Source organism: Cicer arietinum, chromosome 4 (assembly GCF_000331145.2).
Source record: "Cicer arietinum cultivar CDC Frontier isolate Library 1 chromosome 4, Cicar.CDCFrontier_v2.0, whole genome shotgun sequence".
NCBI lineage: Eukaryota > Viridiplantae > Streptophyta > Magnoliopsida > Fabales > Fabaceae > Cicer > Cicer arietinum.
The window spans coordinates 11,074,906-11,089,123 of NC_021163.2; the positions used below are offsets into that span (position 1 = coordinate 11,074,906).

Here is a 14,218-nt window from a genome sequence, read left to right on the forward strand (position 1 = left end):
AAAGAGTGAAACTTTTTGACAACCCAGTTGTTAAAAATCATCAATAATCAATAATCCGTAAAGAATAATTTAATGCAAAGATAGATAAAGTAGATTTTTAAGAATTGAGAACTAACCTAAGAAGCAGAGGAAACAGAGTCAAGTTGAGGAAGGTGGTTGAAAATTGGTTATCAAAGTTATGTGATAAGTACTATGGTATATGTTGTTTAATTTGTGTGAAGTTTGTGAAACCTTGCTGTGTATATATAGAGAAATTGTTGGGTGTGAAATGAAAACTGAGTACTCTCTTAAAATCAGTGTTTTAACCGTTTAAAGTGCGTATTTTGATGTTTTGTTGACCACAGAGATTCTTGGAAAAAATGAATATTTTTATATTGTTGCTTTTGCTCTAAGCTTGTTTGTAAAATTAATAAATTGTATATAATTATTAGTATTGACTAACAAATGTAGTAATTATCAATTAGAGTTGAAGTTTAGTAATGTTTTTATGTGTAATAAATTTTTTGTTAAATTTGGTATATGGTGTTTTAAATCAATATAGTACTATAATTATTATAATTATAATATACTACTATAATACAAATTTTATTCATTAATCACTTGTACTGAATTATTTAATTAGTCGTAAAAACTAATATGTTTGGAGTTTTGATAGGTATGATATAAGTATTAATTATTTGATGATACATTATATTTTTAATTATTTTTTAAATAAATTTAAATTTTAAATTAATTATATCTTATTGGTACACATTTTTTTAATAATTACTAAGAGTTTAGCTTAATTGTTTTTTATAAATAAACTTAGTTTTATCGTCAAAATATTTTACTCATTTCGCAGTATAATACAAACAAAAATATGTTAAAAAAAATAGAGATGTAGATGATCTAAATTTCAGACACATATATCAATTTTCTTTTGACTAAACTTTTATCTATATTATGAAATGGATGGAATGAATTGAGTGACATTCAATGCGTTTAGACAGTGTTAAACATTAAGTTTGTAGTTAAAAGAAAAAAAAACAAGTACTCTAAAATATATTTCTATAAATGCGCAATCACTTTTTGATGCTTCTCATAAAGAGACAATAATTCTCGTCCTCTCCTTTGAATTGAGCTGCATTGTGTTTTTAAAATTTGTATTACAAGTGAACTTTATTGGACCCAAAAGATAAAAAAGAATAAAAGGGCCAACTTTTTTAACATACAGCATAAAAAGATCGAATTTGTCTTTATGATCAATTGTGGACGAAAATAATGACGTTTATAATCAGCTAACACGGCTCCCCGAATAGTGTTTTTTTTCTTCTTTTTTTTACATAAAAATTATAATGTATTTTTTCTAAAATAAAATAAAAAAAAAATTCACATAAAATATGAGGTCTTGAATTCAAATTAGAAATTATCTAACCTAAGACATTTGACTATTAAATTATACTTATCGATTCTATTTTCTCTTTTCTTAAATATAAACATTCATTTTACAAAAAATTGTTCAGTCCTTTTTAAATTATTAGATATATTTATTATTTATTTTTAAATAAACTTTTAATTAATATCACTGGCATCTTGTGATAAAAAGAGTCACAATCAAATATTTACAAATATCAAAAGTGTTTTAGGTATATATATAATTGATACATTAATTACCTTATTAATTTTTTTTAATAAGAGTGAAATATGGAATGGAGTCATATGTTTCAAATATGATTGTGACATTGAACCCTCATCAACAATCTTTCACTTATATTAATTTTATTATGAGAGATTGTATTAATTTTAATGTTTAATTTTATAGGTTTAAATTTTATATATGTTAGACATGAGGTTAACCAAATTGCATATTATGTAACTAAATATGTTATTTATAATCTAGATTGGATGTGTATTGAATATACTCCATCTTATATTTCTGATGTTTGAGTTTTGATTTTTTGTCAAATTTTCTTTAATAAAATATCATTAATGTAAAAAAAGTATATTATAATAAAAACATAAGTTAATTCTTTATGTTCAAGTATAAACTTGTAAAACAAATATTAATTCTTAACTAACTTAAAATTTCAACCCTTTTTCTTAATTATTATGATTTGGTCAATAGGATCCTACCTATATTTAGGGACAATATATCCCTTTGTCCTACAGTGAACGAATAATTTATAAAAAAATTGTTAAAAAATAAACGACCCTTTAATAAGTGAATAAATGATAATAATTTAGTATAAATATTATTATTATTATTATTTAAATATATGTAAAATGTTTAAATAGTTCACTCGTTGTAAAATGAAAACAATATAAATTTATATTTAATGTTCTTGGAGAATGGTAAAATCTACTTAAAAAAAATAGATGCATTACTATAAGATATGAAAGCAAAATAAACAATAAATGTGACGTTAAAAAAACAGTTATACATATTCAAATGTTGACTTTTTTATAATGGTTCCGGAAGAAGTAATTTGGTTAAGATCCTTTTGTTTTTAATTTTTTCTATTTCTTCTATTAGTATATTTATTTTACACATAAATAATATAAATTTCTAAATTTCTAAGATATATATCATTAGTTAGATATTTATACACTAAAACAATTTCAATGATGTCTTCATTTATTTAAAAAAAATGGAGAGCTATAGTAGTGAAATCAAAACAGCTGATATTATTATTAATTGAAAAGGAAGTTTTATGAGGATATGTACAAACTTAATTGGAAATATAATAAATTTGATGTCAACATTCATAAACTACTAATTTTTCCATATGGGACATGAGATTCCTGGGTAGAAACACAACTCAATTATGTGGGTGGGGCCAATCATCACATGTCCATTAAAATCATAACCATACACCATCATTGTCTAGTGTTATACTAATTTACTTATTTTATAATTTGTGTTATCCATGGTTGATATTGATTTCCACAAGGTTGGTGACATTATAATATTCAAATATGTGAGAGTGAGTTTCTTACTTGCTTTGACTGAGTACTTATTGACATTTTTATCAAAAGGAGTATTTGCTCTTATCTACTATATGCCCCCACCAAATAACCCCTAGCGTGAAAACATGGATTTTGACAACTACTTGCTACACATTTTTGTCAAATTACCTTTTTCTGACGTAGATTCATTACTATCTTTGGCTAGGTTAGAAAAATGCTGATGTCACGCTGGTGCATAGAGATAAGTCTAAAATAAAAACAGATATTAAAAAAAGAGAAAATACAAGAGATCATTAAATTATGTGGAAGGGTGTGCATCAAGTGAGAAAATTGATTTTGAATAGTATTTTATAAAATTTATGTTCACAATTAAAAGTGAAATAATGAATAGTTAAATAGGTTTACAAAATGGTTATAAAATAAATTAATCTTAGTTTAGCAAATGTGTATAATTGAAAATGGTTACAAAATAGGCATGTCCAATGCTTGCAAGACATCCTTGAACTCAAAATCACGTGTTTCTTTGTTGAACCTTTCAACTAGTTTGTACCTCACATCATTCAAATAAAAAGACTGAGCTGTTTCCAAAAGCCATTTTGCTTCTGAGTCAGTCAGCTTGCTGGTGAATACAATATCCCCACGGATCAGTACTAAGTCCTTGCTCTCTGCAAATTCTGTGTAGAAGGAAACAGTAAAGTATGGAGATGCTTGTGTTCCCCTAGCTTTGTAATCTTCAAGACCTGTAAAAAGTATGTGTGGTGTTTGGACTGCAAGAAATAGTGATTATGTATGTGAGTGAGACAACAATGAAAGTTCAAATAAGAAAAACACAAAAACACTTAGAATAAGCCTGATTGAATTGACTTATTTGAACTTATCTACTGATATAAACATCTTATGGAAACGGTTTATGACATATTCATAACCTGTTTTCAGTTAATTTCCATAAACTTTCCAAGATAGCTCATGAAAACAATTTATAACTTATATGAAAACAGTTTGACTTTATATTAAGTAAGCTTATACATAAACACTTATATCATACGCACTTATGCTATAAGCATTTCATTAAGCTGTTTATCTAAATAAGAACTAAATAAACAATTTGTTTCAACATGGTCCATTCCTTCTTAAAAAAAGGGTGTATTCTAGTTCTAGTTTTTGAAGGAAAACTTCTGTCACAAGACAAAACCATTCTAATCTACATATCTTCCTCTCTTCTCAAACGCAGTTAATTTTGAATCTTGAGAAAACCTTTTGTTTTTATTTCTTTTTTTACTTATAATTACAAAAATATTATCTGTTTTCACATTTTTCATTGTTTTTACTGTCTGGTATACAGATATTCGGAATCCAAACGGCTTAAGATTTCAATTACACCAGCTTTAGGTTTGTCATTTTATTAAAATTATCATGTCTAAGCAGGCAGTTGTTACATTTTCCTCAGTAGAAAAACAAAATTTCAACCTTCACCTAAACATAACCAAACCACCTAAGTTATTCAGCTTCAAGGTTAGTTCATGATTTCTATCAGTGCTTGACATATAACCAATTGAAATGACTTCTATTTTACAAATGCAGATCAGGAGTCAGGATTAACACATTTGATTCCCAACAATTATAGAATTTTTTCAAATAAATGATAAGAGAAGGTAATGTTTATCAAACCTTGAACGAACATTGTTGTATAACCACTTCCCCTCCACAAAGGAATGACAAAATATCGGCTGCCAAGGACAAATAGAAGTAAGAACATGAAATCTAGAAGAGCAGAAATTCATAGTATAAGTATTGATCAAATTGATTACCATTCCTTAGCTCTATGCTCTAGCAAGTGATAAAGTTTTGCTGTCATAGTCGCTCCAATATGACCTCTACCTATGTGATACTGAAACAAAACCAGCCGAATCATATAATTAAAATTAAAATAACATAGAAACCATAAATTAACTCATAATTGCTTGCTACATAGCCTAACATCTGTTTCATAAGTTGCATCAACATTCAATCAAAACTTAGAAAAACAACAATGCGGCAATAAAGGAAAAAGCTCCTCCAAAGCTTGTCGGTTAATTGCACAATTAAGGATGCACTTTTAAATTTAAAACTCAGAGGGTGGACATACCCTTACTTGCGTACTTTATAACAAGCTCACAATGAGCCTTTTTCCAACAACAAAATTAAAGGCAAGGTCAAAGGAAAAATCTAGAGAACCACACGGAAGAAGAACAACTCGGTTCCTTCCTTACAAAGTTCACATTCATATATTCCTATATGTTCATGGATTTTCTGGTTGTAGAATACAAATCAAACATAAAAAAGCGAGAGGGAGAGAGGCTTAGGTGTTTCCAATTGATCAACAACAACAAGCAGAAGCTTAACTGTCCACAAATTTTCTTTAGTTGCTTCCTTTCTTCTTCTTTGGAGAACATATCAAACCTTTTTGATTCTTTTGAGGTCCCCAACAACTAATACAAGTCTAAAAAAGCATGTTGCAAAGGCAAAAAAGCATTGTAAGATTACTCTGACCCTTCTCTGAATGCAGGTTAATGCTATATTTTACTCTTCCAACCAGGATCAGAACCTCTAGTAGCATTCTTTTTTTTTTTTGCAAAACCTCCAATATTAAAATTAAATTAGCCATAATAATGTTAAAAAATTTGTGTGTCATTTATCTTCATAAACTCCTATTAATATTTGTGGAACAATTAACAGACAAATTTCACATTACCTACCAGCTTCTAACATACACACACACATCACAGTCTTCAAATGAAAAAGAGTAAACAACTAAATTCTCTCAAACAAGTCTCTGAAATTACAAATATTTCCCTTACTCTGTCAAAAGTTACTCACATGGGTCCTCTGTCAATTTGGTCATTAAATGAAACTCTTTTTGACATAATGAGATATGTGAGTAACTATTGACAAAGTCAGGGACCTATTTGAAATTTCCGAAATTTGATGAAACCTATCTGAGAGACTTAGACGAATTTGGTGGTTTGCTCAATGAAAAAGGAGAAAACAATAAAGAACAAGAAATTGAAAAATTGCAAGAAAGAGACATTACATCATCCCAAATTGAAGCAATATCATCAGGATATCGATTCTTGAGTCTCTCAATATCTACAATAGAATCCAACGGTTTATGTTCCAAAGGGCTGAACCCAGTTGCGAACCTTGACGTTCTGCAGAATCCAAGCGAACCCCATTTCAGGAAATGATAGGGAATATCTGATCGATGCAATTTCCGGGAAGTTACTCCGATGGGAACCGTAGAGAAAGAGCGCACAAAAGGGTCTTTGAAGAGAAACAAGTTTCTGGCATTAGAGGCTATGCTTCTCCAAATTCTTGAGATTGAGGATACACTTTGCATTGCTGAATCGGAAAATGTAAAAAAGAAACGAACTTGAGAATTTGGCACCGTTGTAGGCTTCAGATTCAGGTGTTTTCGATGACGGGGTTTAGTAGAAGCTTTCAGTGGATGTTCTTTGATACGGTTCGACCGAATTTTGTTTTTGGTCTGTTACGGACCGGTTCAGTTTTTAAAAATGGTTTAGGTTTTTAAAATTAGGTCAAACTTTTTCAGGATGAGTTTTGGGGCAATTGCTAGGGGGAGGTAGTGTAAGATATGGTTTACATTACACTACACTCATATTTAAAAACCGTTGATATACTAATGTATTTTCATTTTTGATACATTAATTTTTTTATTTTACCTAATCAAAATCTAATGAATTATGATTTTAGTTGTGAGTGAGGATTAATAATATTATACTTTTTTTATTTAGTAATATTAATTGTTGTTAGAATTTTAAATAATTTTTAAATAAAAATTTATTATAGATTATAAAAAATATTTATCTATCTTAAAAATTTTAGATTTTTATAAACATCATCCTACCATATAATTTTATATATCCATTACATATAAAAAAGATAAAAAAAATTTAATCAAATAATTTTGTAAGATGTTACACTAAATTCATTTCAGTAAAAATTTGTGTTGCGTTCATTAAATTTTCATCACAATTGTGTATTTGATAGTATAAACACAAGTATTTTATCTTGAAACAAATACTTTAGTAATTTGGGTGTGAAAAATAGTAAAAAGGAACCGCACTTGAGTATTTTATTGTTTAGAAAGGGAACGGTTCAGATTTTGGTTTGGTTTGAGTAAAGTAATTATTTAATTTAACATAACTACTTTACACAAACAAACAAAAACATAACTAGTTTCGCACGTGCATTTAAACCCAGGAAAACCCTGTTGTTTCAAACAAGCTTCTTCTGCATCTCACTGTCAATTTTTGTTGTCGAAGAAATTTGGTTTGTTTGATCAAATATTCGATCTTTGCACATTTCTCATGAGCTCCCCAAACTGATTCAATTGGTATGTTTATTACTCTCAACTGTTTTTATTTTTTGCTCAAATTTTATGTTTTCAATTCATTCTAGTTATTATATAATCACGTTTACTTCAGTTTTCCTCAAAATTCAATTTCATTTTCACCTCCAATTTTTAGTTTTTGCTTTATTATTCCTTTATCTTCTTCTCTAGAAGGAGAAGTTGAACAGTAGTGAGTACTTAATGAAATGAATCTCTGCTATTTAATTTACCTAGTACTGTTTTTTAAAGCAATGGTGGTTTCTGATTGTGTTTTGAAAGTACCAAATGACTTGTCTAGACAGATACTTCGAAGTTTACAATGGCTGCTTCAAAGGATCCAGATAAGTTCTTCATGTCTATCACTGAAGGAGACAATATACCATTTGACTATTTACGTGCTTTATATGGTAAGTTTTACCATTTCAGTTCATGAATGTTTTGATGCAAGGATTAAAATCTGTAAACCTTTGGTGTTTAAACAAATAGTTCAATTTTTATACACCAACAATTTAAAATGTTTTACATTGTCAACAAATCATAATAAATTATATGTATATGAATTAAATCCTTGAAACAAATGGCTGGCTTAGTCTGTATTTTTGTGGCATTATGCATAAGTAATCTATAAGGACTTATATAGATACATTGCTACATTTTTATGCAGAAGCAGCAAGTTGAAAATTTCAAAGCCTTCAAATTCTAATTTGCTATTTCAGTTACTTGTACTTATCATGTTGAATTGACGATCATATCTTTTATGAGCTGTGCTGTCTTCTTAGCATGGATATTCCAATGTTCTGGTCCATTTTTTACAATAAAAATGAGCAATGATGTTTCTATTGTTATGGATAATTTTTCTTTTATGATGTAGGATCTGGCATTGTAACTAAACTAGTCCTGAGTTGCATCTTGTCATCTGCTGCTACTGCTATAATAACTATTGCCTTCTTCTATGAATATTGTTGTGATGCATGACATACTTATGAATATTGCAGAGGGTTGCATTGCTGGAGGTGTTGCCGGTGTTGCTGTAGAAGCAGCTTTATACCCCATTGATACCATCAAAACTCGACTACAGGTGAATTAAGTATATTGAGTGAATATTTTTAATTCTATTTTGTCTGTTTTTATACCCCTCGGGTGGGGATTGTCAGGTACTAATAATATATACCCCATTTGGATGCTGCTTCAATGTGTTAAATGTTCACGTCTAAGTTTAAATTTTATAAATGTTGCAGTTATTACTTTATTAGTGACATACACATTATGCATTTATGCTGATTGCTCATGCATAATCTATTAGTTTGGCCAACGTTCATTCTATCACATTTGACTTGAATTTCTTGCTAATGGAGCAACGCATGGAGCTTTCTTGTAATATTTCAACCTTCTAAGGATAAGATTAATAGAACATTTTTCCATGTTCCTTTCATTGTATGTCGTAGTTGTAGATCTTTTAATGGAATTTATTATGAAGTTTTGGCTTGATTCTCCCATTTCTTATTTTTAAATGCATATCTTTTGATTTTTTTATATCTTATTCCATTCAATATCAGGTTGCTCGTGGTGGAGTAGAAATTGCTTTCAAGGGTTTGTATGCTGGATTAGCTGGAAATCTTGCTGGTGTCTTACCGTGAGTAGGCTTTATTTTCATATACACCTCATCCTTTTCAATTCACGCCGCATTCATTTTCTTTATCCTGTTTTCTGCTTTTCGCCTAAATATATTTCTATGACAAACATATCCAAATCGAAACCAATTAGATATCATAGCTTATGTGTTTTGAACTCAAGCTAACAAAGTTTTGTTCTTCCTAATTTTATCTATTAAGAATTGACTAAAAGTGTGTTTTCCCACCTCTGTTAAGAGTGTCTTCTATCTGTTACGTTCCAGCCTGTTGCACAGATTATATTTCTTTCTGTTACAGTTAGTTGGCGTCAATTACTATTAGATATGTTTCTAGCAGCTTGTATCTCTTGCTCTTGTATCTCAGCCTCTCTCTCTCTCTCTATATATATATATATATAGGAAGGGTACACCTTTTTACCATTGCAATTGCATTGCAGAAATAACAGTTTCAAATTACAAATCCTGTAAACATTTTATTCTTCTTTTCTCACATTTTCTTTCACTTTCTCACTTAACTCAAATTCTGATACCCTCTAATCATCCACTGCCCACTGGTAATTATCTAACTGCTTGTTTGCTCAAATATTTTTTTTTAGATTCTGAAAAGCTGGTTTCTATATTTGCAATTATCATTCTTTATTTTCTGGTTTATATATTGGTTCTGAATTGAACTAATTATGTGCAACATATTTTTAACGGACTATTCTTCCTGTCTTGGCAGAGCTTCTGCAATTTTTATTGGTGTATATGAACCGACAAAGCAGAAATTGCTGAAGATTTTCCCGGAGAATCTAAACGCATTGGCTCATATTGTAAGTTGGCTTTCTAAATAAGAAAATAGATAATCTATTCAAATTATGTAGGCATGTCGTACACAAATTTCACCTTTTAATGTTTGTATACTGACATGATGATGTTCAGAACATTAAATTAGTTGAGATAAATCATAGGATACACAAACCAGGATTAACAAAAAAAAATCCTAACTTGACCAAAAACACAAGAGCATAGTTCTTTTACAGGCCACCTTTTTCTAATTATAAAACCTTAGACTTACCATGAAATCAAATATTTTCTAAAATTTTAGTTATTCACCAAAGTTAGAGTACATGTAAACAGATGTAAATACAAATAAAATGTAAAATTTACAAATGACTAATTAACTTTTTGGTTAGCTGCTATGTTCATCATTTCAGTGCCTAGCTTGTCTTAAGTGATTAGCACACAAACAGTTTAGCCTAGATTAGAACTGTGAGTGACATTTCTTTTCTAATTTTTGTTATGGTGTTATTCCTAATCTGAGTACAGGCTGCAGGTACTATTGGAGGAGCCGCTTCTTCTCTTGTTCGTGTTCCAACTGAGGTAAGTAATTTTACTTTCGACATTGCCAGTTATTTTTTGCTTCCTTGATGTTAGAATTGATTTGTGCCTTTCTAGGTTGTTAAGCAAAGGATACAAACCGGTCAATTCAGTTCAACAACAGCTGCTGTCAGACTGATCATTGCTAACGAGGGTTTTAAAGGTCTTTATGCGGTACACATTTATTTCATATCTTAGATGACCGTTTAATTAGTTGTTCTTTGATTTGAGGTAGCATATGATAATTTCTGCTTTAAAATATTGTTCTAGTAGGTAGGTAATGTAATACTTATTCAATTTCCCTCTCTGGTGGAAAGAGGTTTCATGTTGGTTTATGTAAGAAAGAGGAGATATGATTTTGTATGCAGGTTGTAGGATTATGATAATAATGCCTTTACTCTTGTTTGTTTTACCACCGTTCTAAATGCTTACTTGAATATTATACATGTGCTGACTTTGGTGTTATTTTACCTACCTTGACCTGTAATTTTGTTTTTGAGTGATTATAGGGATATGGATCTTTCTTATTGCGAGATTTACCATTTGATGCTTTAGAATTATGCGTCTACGAACAGCTCCGTATCGGGTATAAACTAGCGGTGAGTTTAAATTTGAAGTGTCTATTATTCTATATGTGATTTTATGAAGGTACACACAATCTCAAGTCATCTATAGAATGGGAGGGGAAGCATTTTGTTTCATGTGGCTACTCATTTGCTATGTATGTGACTCTCACCAAAATGTTTTCTTGAGCCCTTAAATGAAAGAGCCCTTAAATGAAAAACTTGTAAAAGGAAAACTATTCAAATCCTGGGGGAAACACATACTGGCATGGCCAGTGACCAGCCTCGCGAATATTATTGGATGCCACCTATCATGGCCAAGTGGCCTAACGTATAAGTAGTGTTAATAAACGTCACATGATAACAAGGAACAAAGCTAATGATTTCAGAATTTGGAGGATAGAAATTAGAGATTTTTTTGCCGAGACATAACCCAAAATCTGTTCGTTTGACAAGGACTAAAAATATATTTAACCAAAGTTTTATTAATCTATCCACAACTAAGACCTTGTAGAAGTGCTTAAGAGTTTCTGTATTTTTTTTGTTTGTTTTTGGCAGGCAAAAAGAGATCTGAATGATCCAGAGAATGCTATGCTTGGGGCTTTTGCTGGTACTTCTACTTCATTTTGTGTTCTAGGATTCTGTATGTGTATCAGATTTCTTTGAATGAAAATTGGCAGTTATCATAACAACCAATAATGTTGCCTTTAATTTTGTGGTATATATTTTGGTTGTCAATCCTTCTAGACAACTTTCTAATGTAGTCATAATAATTCTTTCTGTAAAAGCTAAACTAATTCATAGTTTGTTTCACCTGCAAGTTAGCTAAGAGTCCCATTATATAGGTATGACAATTTGCAGCATGCTGACTATCCCTCCCTCCAAGAAAATTTTGTTGAAACTAGTAAATTGGCCAGAAGGAAGCATTGTTACTGCCAAATTTAGCTTGATATCAGTCTTTTCTTTCCAAATATTCTATTCGCTAATACTGAATATTGTGTTGTGTACAGCTTTTGTTGGAACTGAGAATGATAAATTTTATACCTTATAGGTGCCATAACTGGAGCAGTTACAACTCCATTTGATGTTGTAAAAACCAGATTGATGGTTCAAGGAACACAAAAACATTACAAAGGCATTTGTGATTGTGTGAGTACAATAGTTAAAGAAGAAGGAGCTCATGCTCTATTTAAGGTATGGATATTTCTTTAAATTTAGTGTAACTCCCCCAATCATTATTTGCATTCTTAAGTTTCTTTTAACCAAACAGCTTTCTAAAAGCCTGAAAGTATTTGCAGGGTATTGGGCCAAGAGTGTTGTGGATAGGAATAGGTGGTTCAATATTTTTTGGTGTTCTTGAGAAGACAAAGAAAATTCTTGCTCAGAGGCAACCCCAAACTGATGCTCAGAAGTGATTTTTTTGAAGGCAAGATTAAGCTGATGATGTTGCAATGCATCTTAATCTTTTCATAATTGCATGGAGTCACTTAGCCCATTGAGGCCTGCCTCAATTGAAAATTTGGGCCAGCCTTGAGCTTTCTCTAAAAGGTTGACAAAGCACATGCTGTCACAAATGTAAATTAAATATTTTATTTTTATTTTTTCTTTCTAACAAATGATTTATTTCCCATTCAAACACCAAAAATTGTATCAAGAGAACGGGGATTGGAAGAAAGAAAATTGAAACTCAGAATATATTAATTTGGGGAAATAATTAACATGTTCAGCATAGAAGGGGCTCTGGAAATTTTCTGCAGCTGCCAATACCTTAAATTCTACAAAATTCTCATATTTCAATTACTATATCATGGTCTAGGTTCTGCTTAGGTAATTTGGTTTGTGAGCTACCAGACACTGAATCACGGCTCAAAGTCAAACTCAAAAACTAACATGATCACTAATTTATTAACATTTACCTATTAAAAAAATAAAAATAAATCAGGTTCAGAATTAATCATTTTATCAATGCAAGGCAAAAGAGCTCTCTTTTAATAAATTATCAACTGCAAAAAAAAAGAGTTCTATCTTAGAAAGAATTAGTGCAAAATAAAATAAGGTATTCTGTTTTTCTTTTATTTTTTATTTAATGAAATATAAGAGATTCTGTTTTAATTAAGACAATTGGATATGGAGTATTCTCAAACATGCATGTCAGGTATTAGAAGTATTGAACATTATGCGCTGCTCGGTACAAGATAAAGTTGCCATGAAAATTTTAAGCTAAAATATTATCAACATGCTAGCAATTTGTTTTTTGTATTTTTTATGATAAAAAATATATTCTTTAGATTAGTAAAATAACTTGATAATATGTGAAATCATTGTTGCAACTGTTGGAAATATGTTCCTGTAAGCAATGTTCAAACGGAATAATTCAATCAACTTTCTGTATTAAATAATAAATACTATGGTCTTGTTCTAAAAAGGTGTCTTTATTTTAAACCATAAAATCTTTGAAAGAATGAAATCTTTCACAAACAAATGAAAGATAGTAAGCTATGGTGCTGAGCTCTTTTGGAAGCCAATGCCAACCACTATTACAAGAATATTTGCTAATCATGTCTTGGAAAAAGAAACATTGAAAATAATCACTAACCAATAGCATAAGGCTTCATTCACAATTTGATCACAGCAAGGAATATTTGGATATATCAAAGAAGATTTTAGCATTAAAGCTTTCTCCTCAAGAAATTTATTTATTTTTTGGGTGTGATTTCTTCTGTCAAATTTTCAGTGCCTTATTCAATGTAGTGATTGTTTTTCTAGTGTCCCAATGTTACATGACTAAGATATTATTGAAGCAACAAATTGTAGATTCAAGCTACCGTGCGGTGCCACTACAGTTTCTTAGTAAACCAAACAAACACACCTAAAACTATGTTTAGGAGTTGAATTTTAAAGAGAAATTGAAAAAATACTTAGTTTTACTTTATAGATTAAAAAAATTATATAAAATATTTGTAAAATTGGTAAAAGATGGACTGAAATATTAATTGATCATTTATATGTTATTCCTTTATTTTTATTAAAATCTCAATAATTGATCATTAATATATGTATAGTTAGTGCCCCATCTTAATATCTTAATATGTATTTATAATATATTAAATTTAGGTGCCATCTACTTAAATTTGTTTTATATCATAATTTTTTTTATGTTACCTCTCTGATGGTTCACCATTTCTATCTTTTATTCATTCCTTGTAACATCTTATGTATTAAACCTATCATTTTTCAGTTATTTAACCCATCAATGTATGTAATTACTTCCAGTGACCATTATTTTCACATTTTCTTTTATTAAATTTCTTTGTCTTCTAAACTTAAACT

At 29.8% G+C, this 14,218-nt stretch overlaps 3 protein-coding genes across 7 annotated transcripts in view; 1 reads left to right on the forward strand and 2 right to left on the reverse strand.

Moving 5' to 3' along the window:
• LOC101509598 (probable choline kinase 1) overlaps window positions 1–274 on the reverse strand; it is a 4,407-nt gene extending 4,133 nt beyond the window's left edge. Inside the window, exon 1 of the mRNA XM_004496371.4 lies at window positions 117–274. The gene's annotated coding sequence lies outside the window, so the exon portion shown is untranslated. The remainder of the gene's footprint in view (window positions 1–116) is intronic.
• Window positions 275–3,268: 2,994 nt separating this feature from the next.
• On the reverse strand, window positions 3,269–6,473 carry LOC101509931 (uncharacterized). Its single transcript, XM_004496372.4, has 4 exons — window positions 6,017–6,473; window positions 4,755–4,834; window positions 4,615–4,673; window positions 3,269–3,713 (listed from the first exon to the last, which is right to left on the reverse strand). The coding sequence occupies exons 1-4, from the start codon at window positions 6,320–6,322 to the stop codon at window positions 3,409–3,411; spliced, it is 750 nt and encodes a 249-aa protein (XP_004496429.1). The 5' UTR covers window positions 6,323–6,473; the 3' UTR covers window positions 3,269–3,408.
• Window positions 6,474–7,148: 675 nt separating this feature from the next.
• On the forward strand, window positions 7,149–12,614 carry LOC101510252 (S-adenosylmethionine carrier 1, chloroplastic/mitochondrial). Of its 5 annotated transcripts, none has more exons than XM_073367035.1 (11): window positions 7,149–7,339; window positions 7,616–7,743; window positions 8,332–8,414; window positions 8,893–8,969; window positions 9,688–9,778; window positions 10,275–10,328; window positions 10,404–10,499; window positions 10,835–10,924; window positions 11,447–11,498; window positions 11,940–12,082; window positions 12,178–12,614. In XM_073367035.1, the coding sequence occupies exons 2-11, from the start codon at window positions 7,656–7,658 to the stop codon at window positions 12,301–12,303; spliced, it is 900 nt and encodes a 299-aa protein (XP_073223136.1). In that variant the 5' UTR covers window positions 7,149–7,339; window positions 7,616–7,655; the 3' UTR covers window positions 12,304–12,614. The 5 variants fall into 5 exon arrangements, with proteins under 5 accessions (XP_073223136.1, XP_012570108.1, XP_012570107.1 ...); XM_012714654.3 differs by having other exon boundaries at window positions 7,150–7,339; window positions 7,635–7,743; XM_012714653.3 differs by having other exon boundaries at window positions 7,150–7,339; window positions 7,639–7,743.
• The last annotated feature ends 1,604 nt before the right edge of the window (window positions 12,615–14,218 follow it).

Bases quoted from the DNA above. Each gene is read 5' to 3' on its own strand.
- LOC101510252 (XM_073367035.1), top strand. From the start codon at position 7,656: ATGGCTGCTTCAAAGGATCCAGATAAGTTCTTCATGTCTATCACTGAA. The intron at 7,744-8,331 runs GTAAGTTTTACC...TGAATATTGCAG, and splicing joins CTATTTACGTGCTTTATATG to AGGGTTGCATTGCTGGAGGT. The intron at 10,329-10,403 runs GTAAGTAATTTT...GTGCCTTTCTAG, and splicing joins TTGTTCGTGTTCCAACTGAG to GTTGTTAAGCAAAGGATACA.
- LOC101509931 (XM_004496372.4), bottom strand. From the start codon at position 6,322: ATGCAAAGTGTATCCTCAATCTCAAGAATTTGGAGAAGCATAGCCTCT. The intron at 4,835-6,016 runs GTAATGTCTCTT...GTTTTGTTTCAG, and splicing joins TTGCTTCAATTTGGGATGAT to TATCACATAGGTAGAGGTCA. The intron at 3,714-4,614 runs GTTTGATAAACA...TATTTCTTGCAG, and splicing joins TACAACAATGTTCGTTCAAG to TCCAAACACCACACATACTT.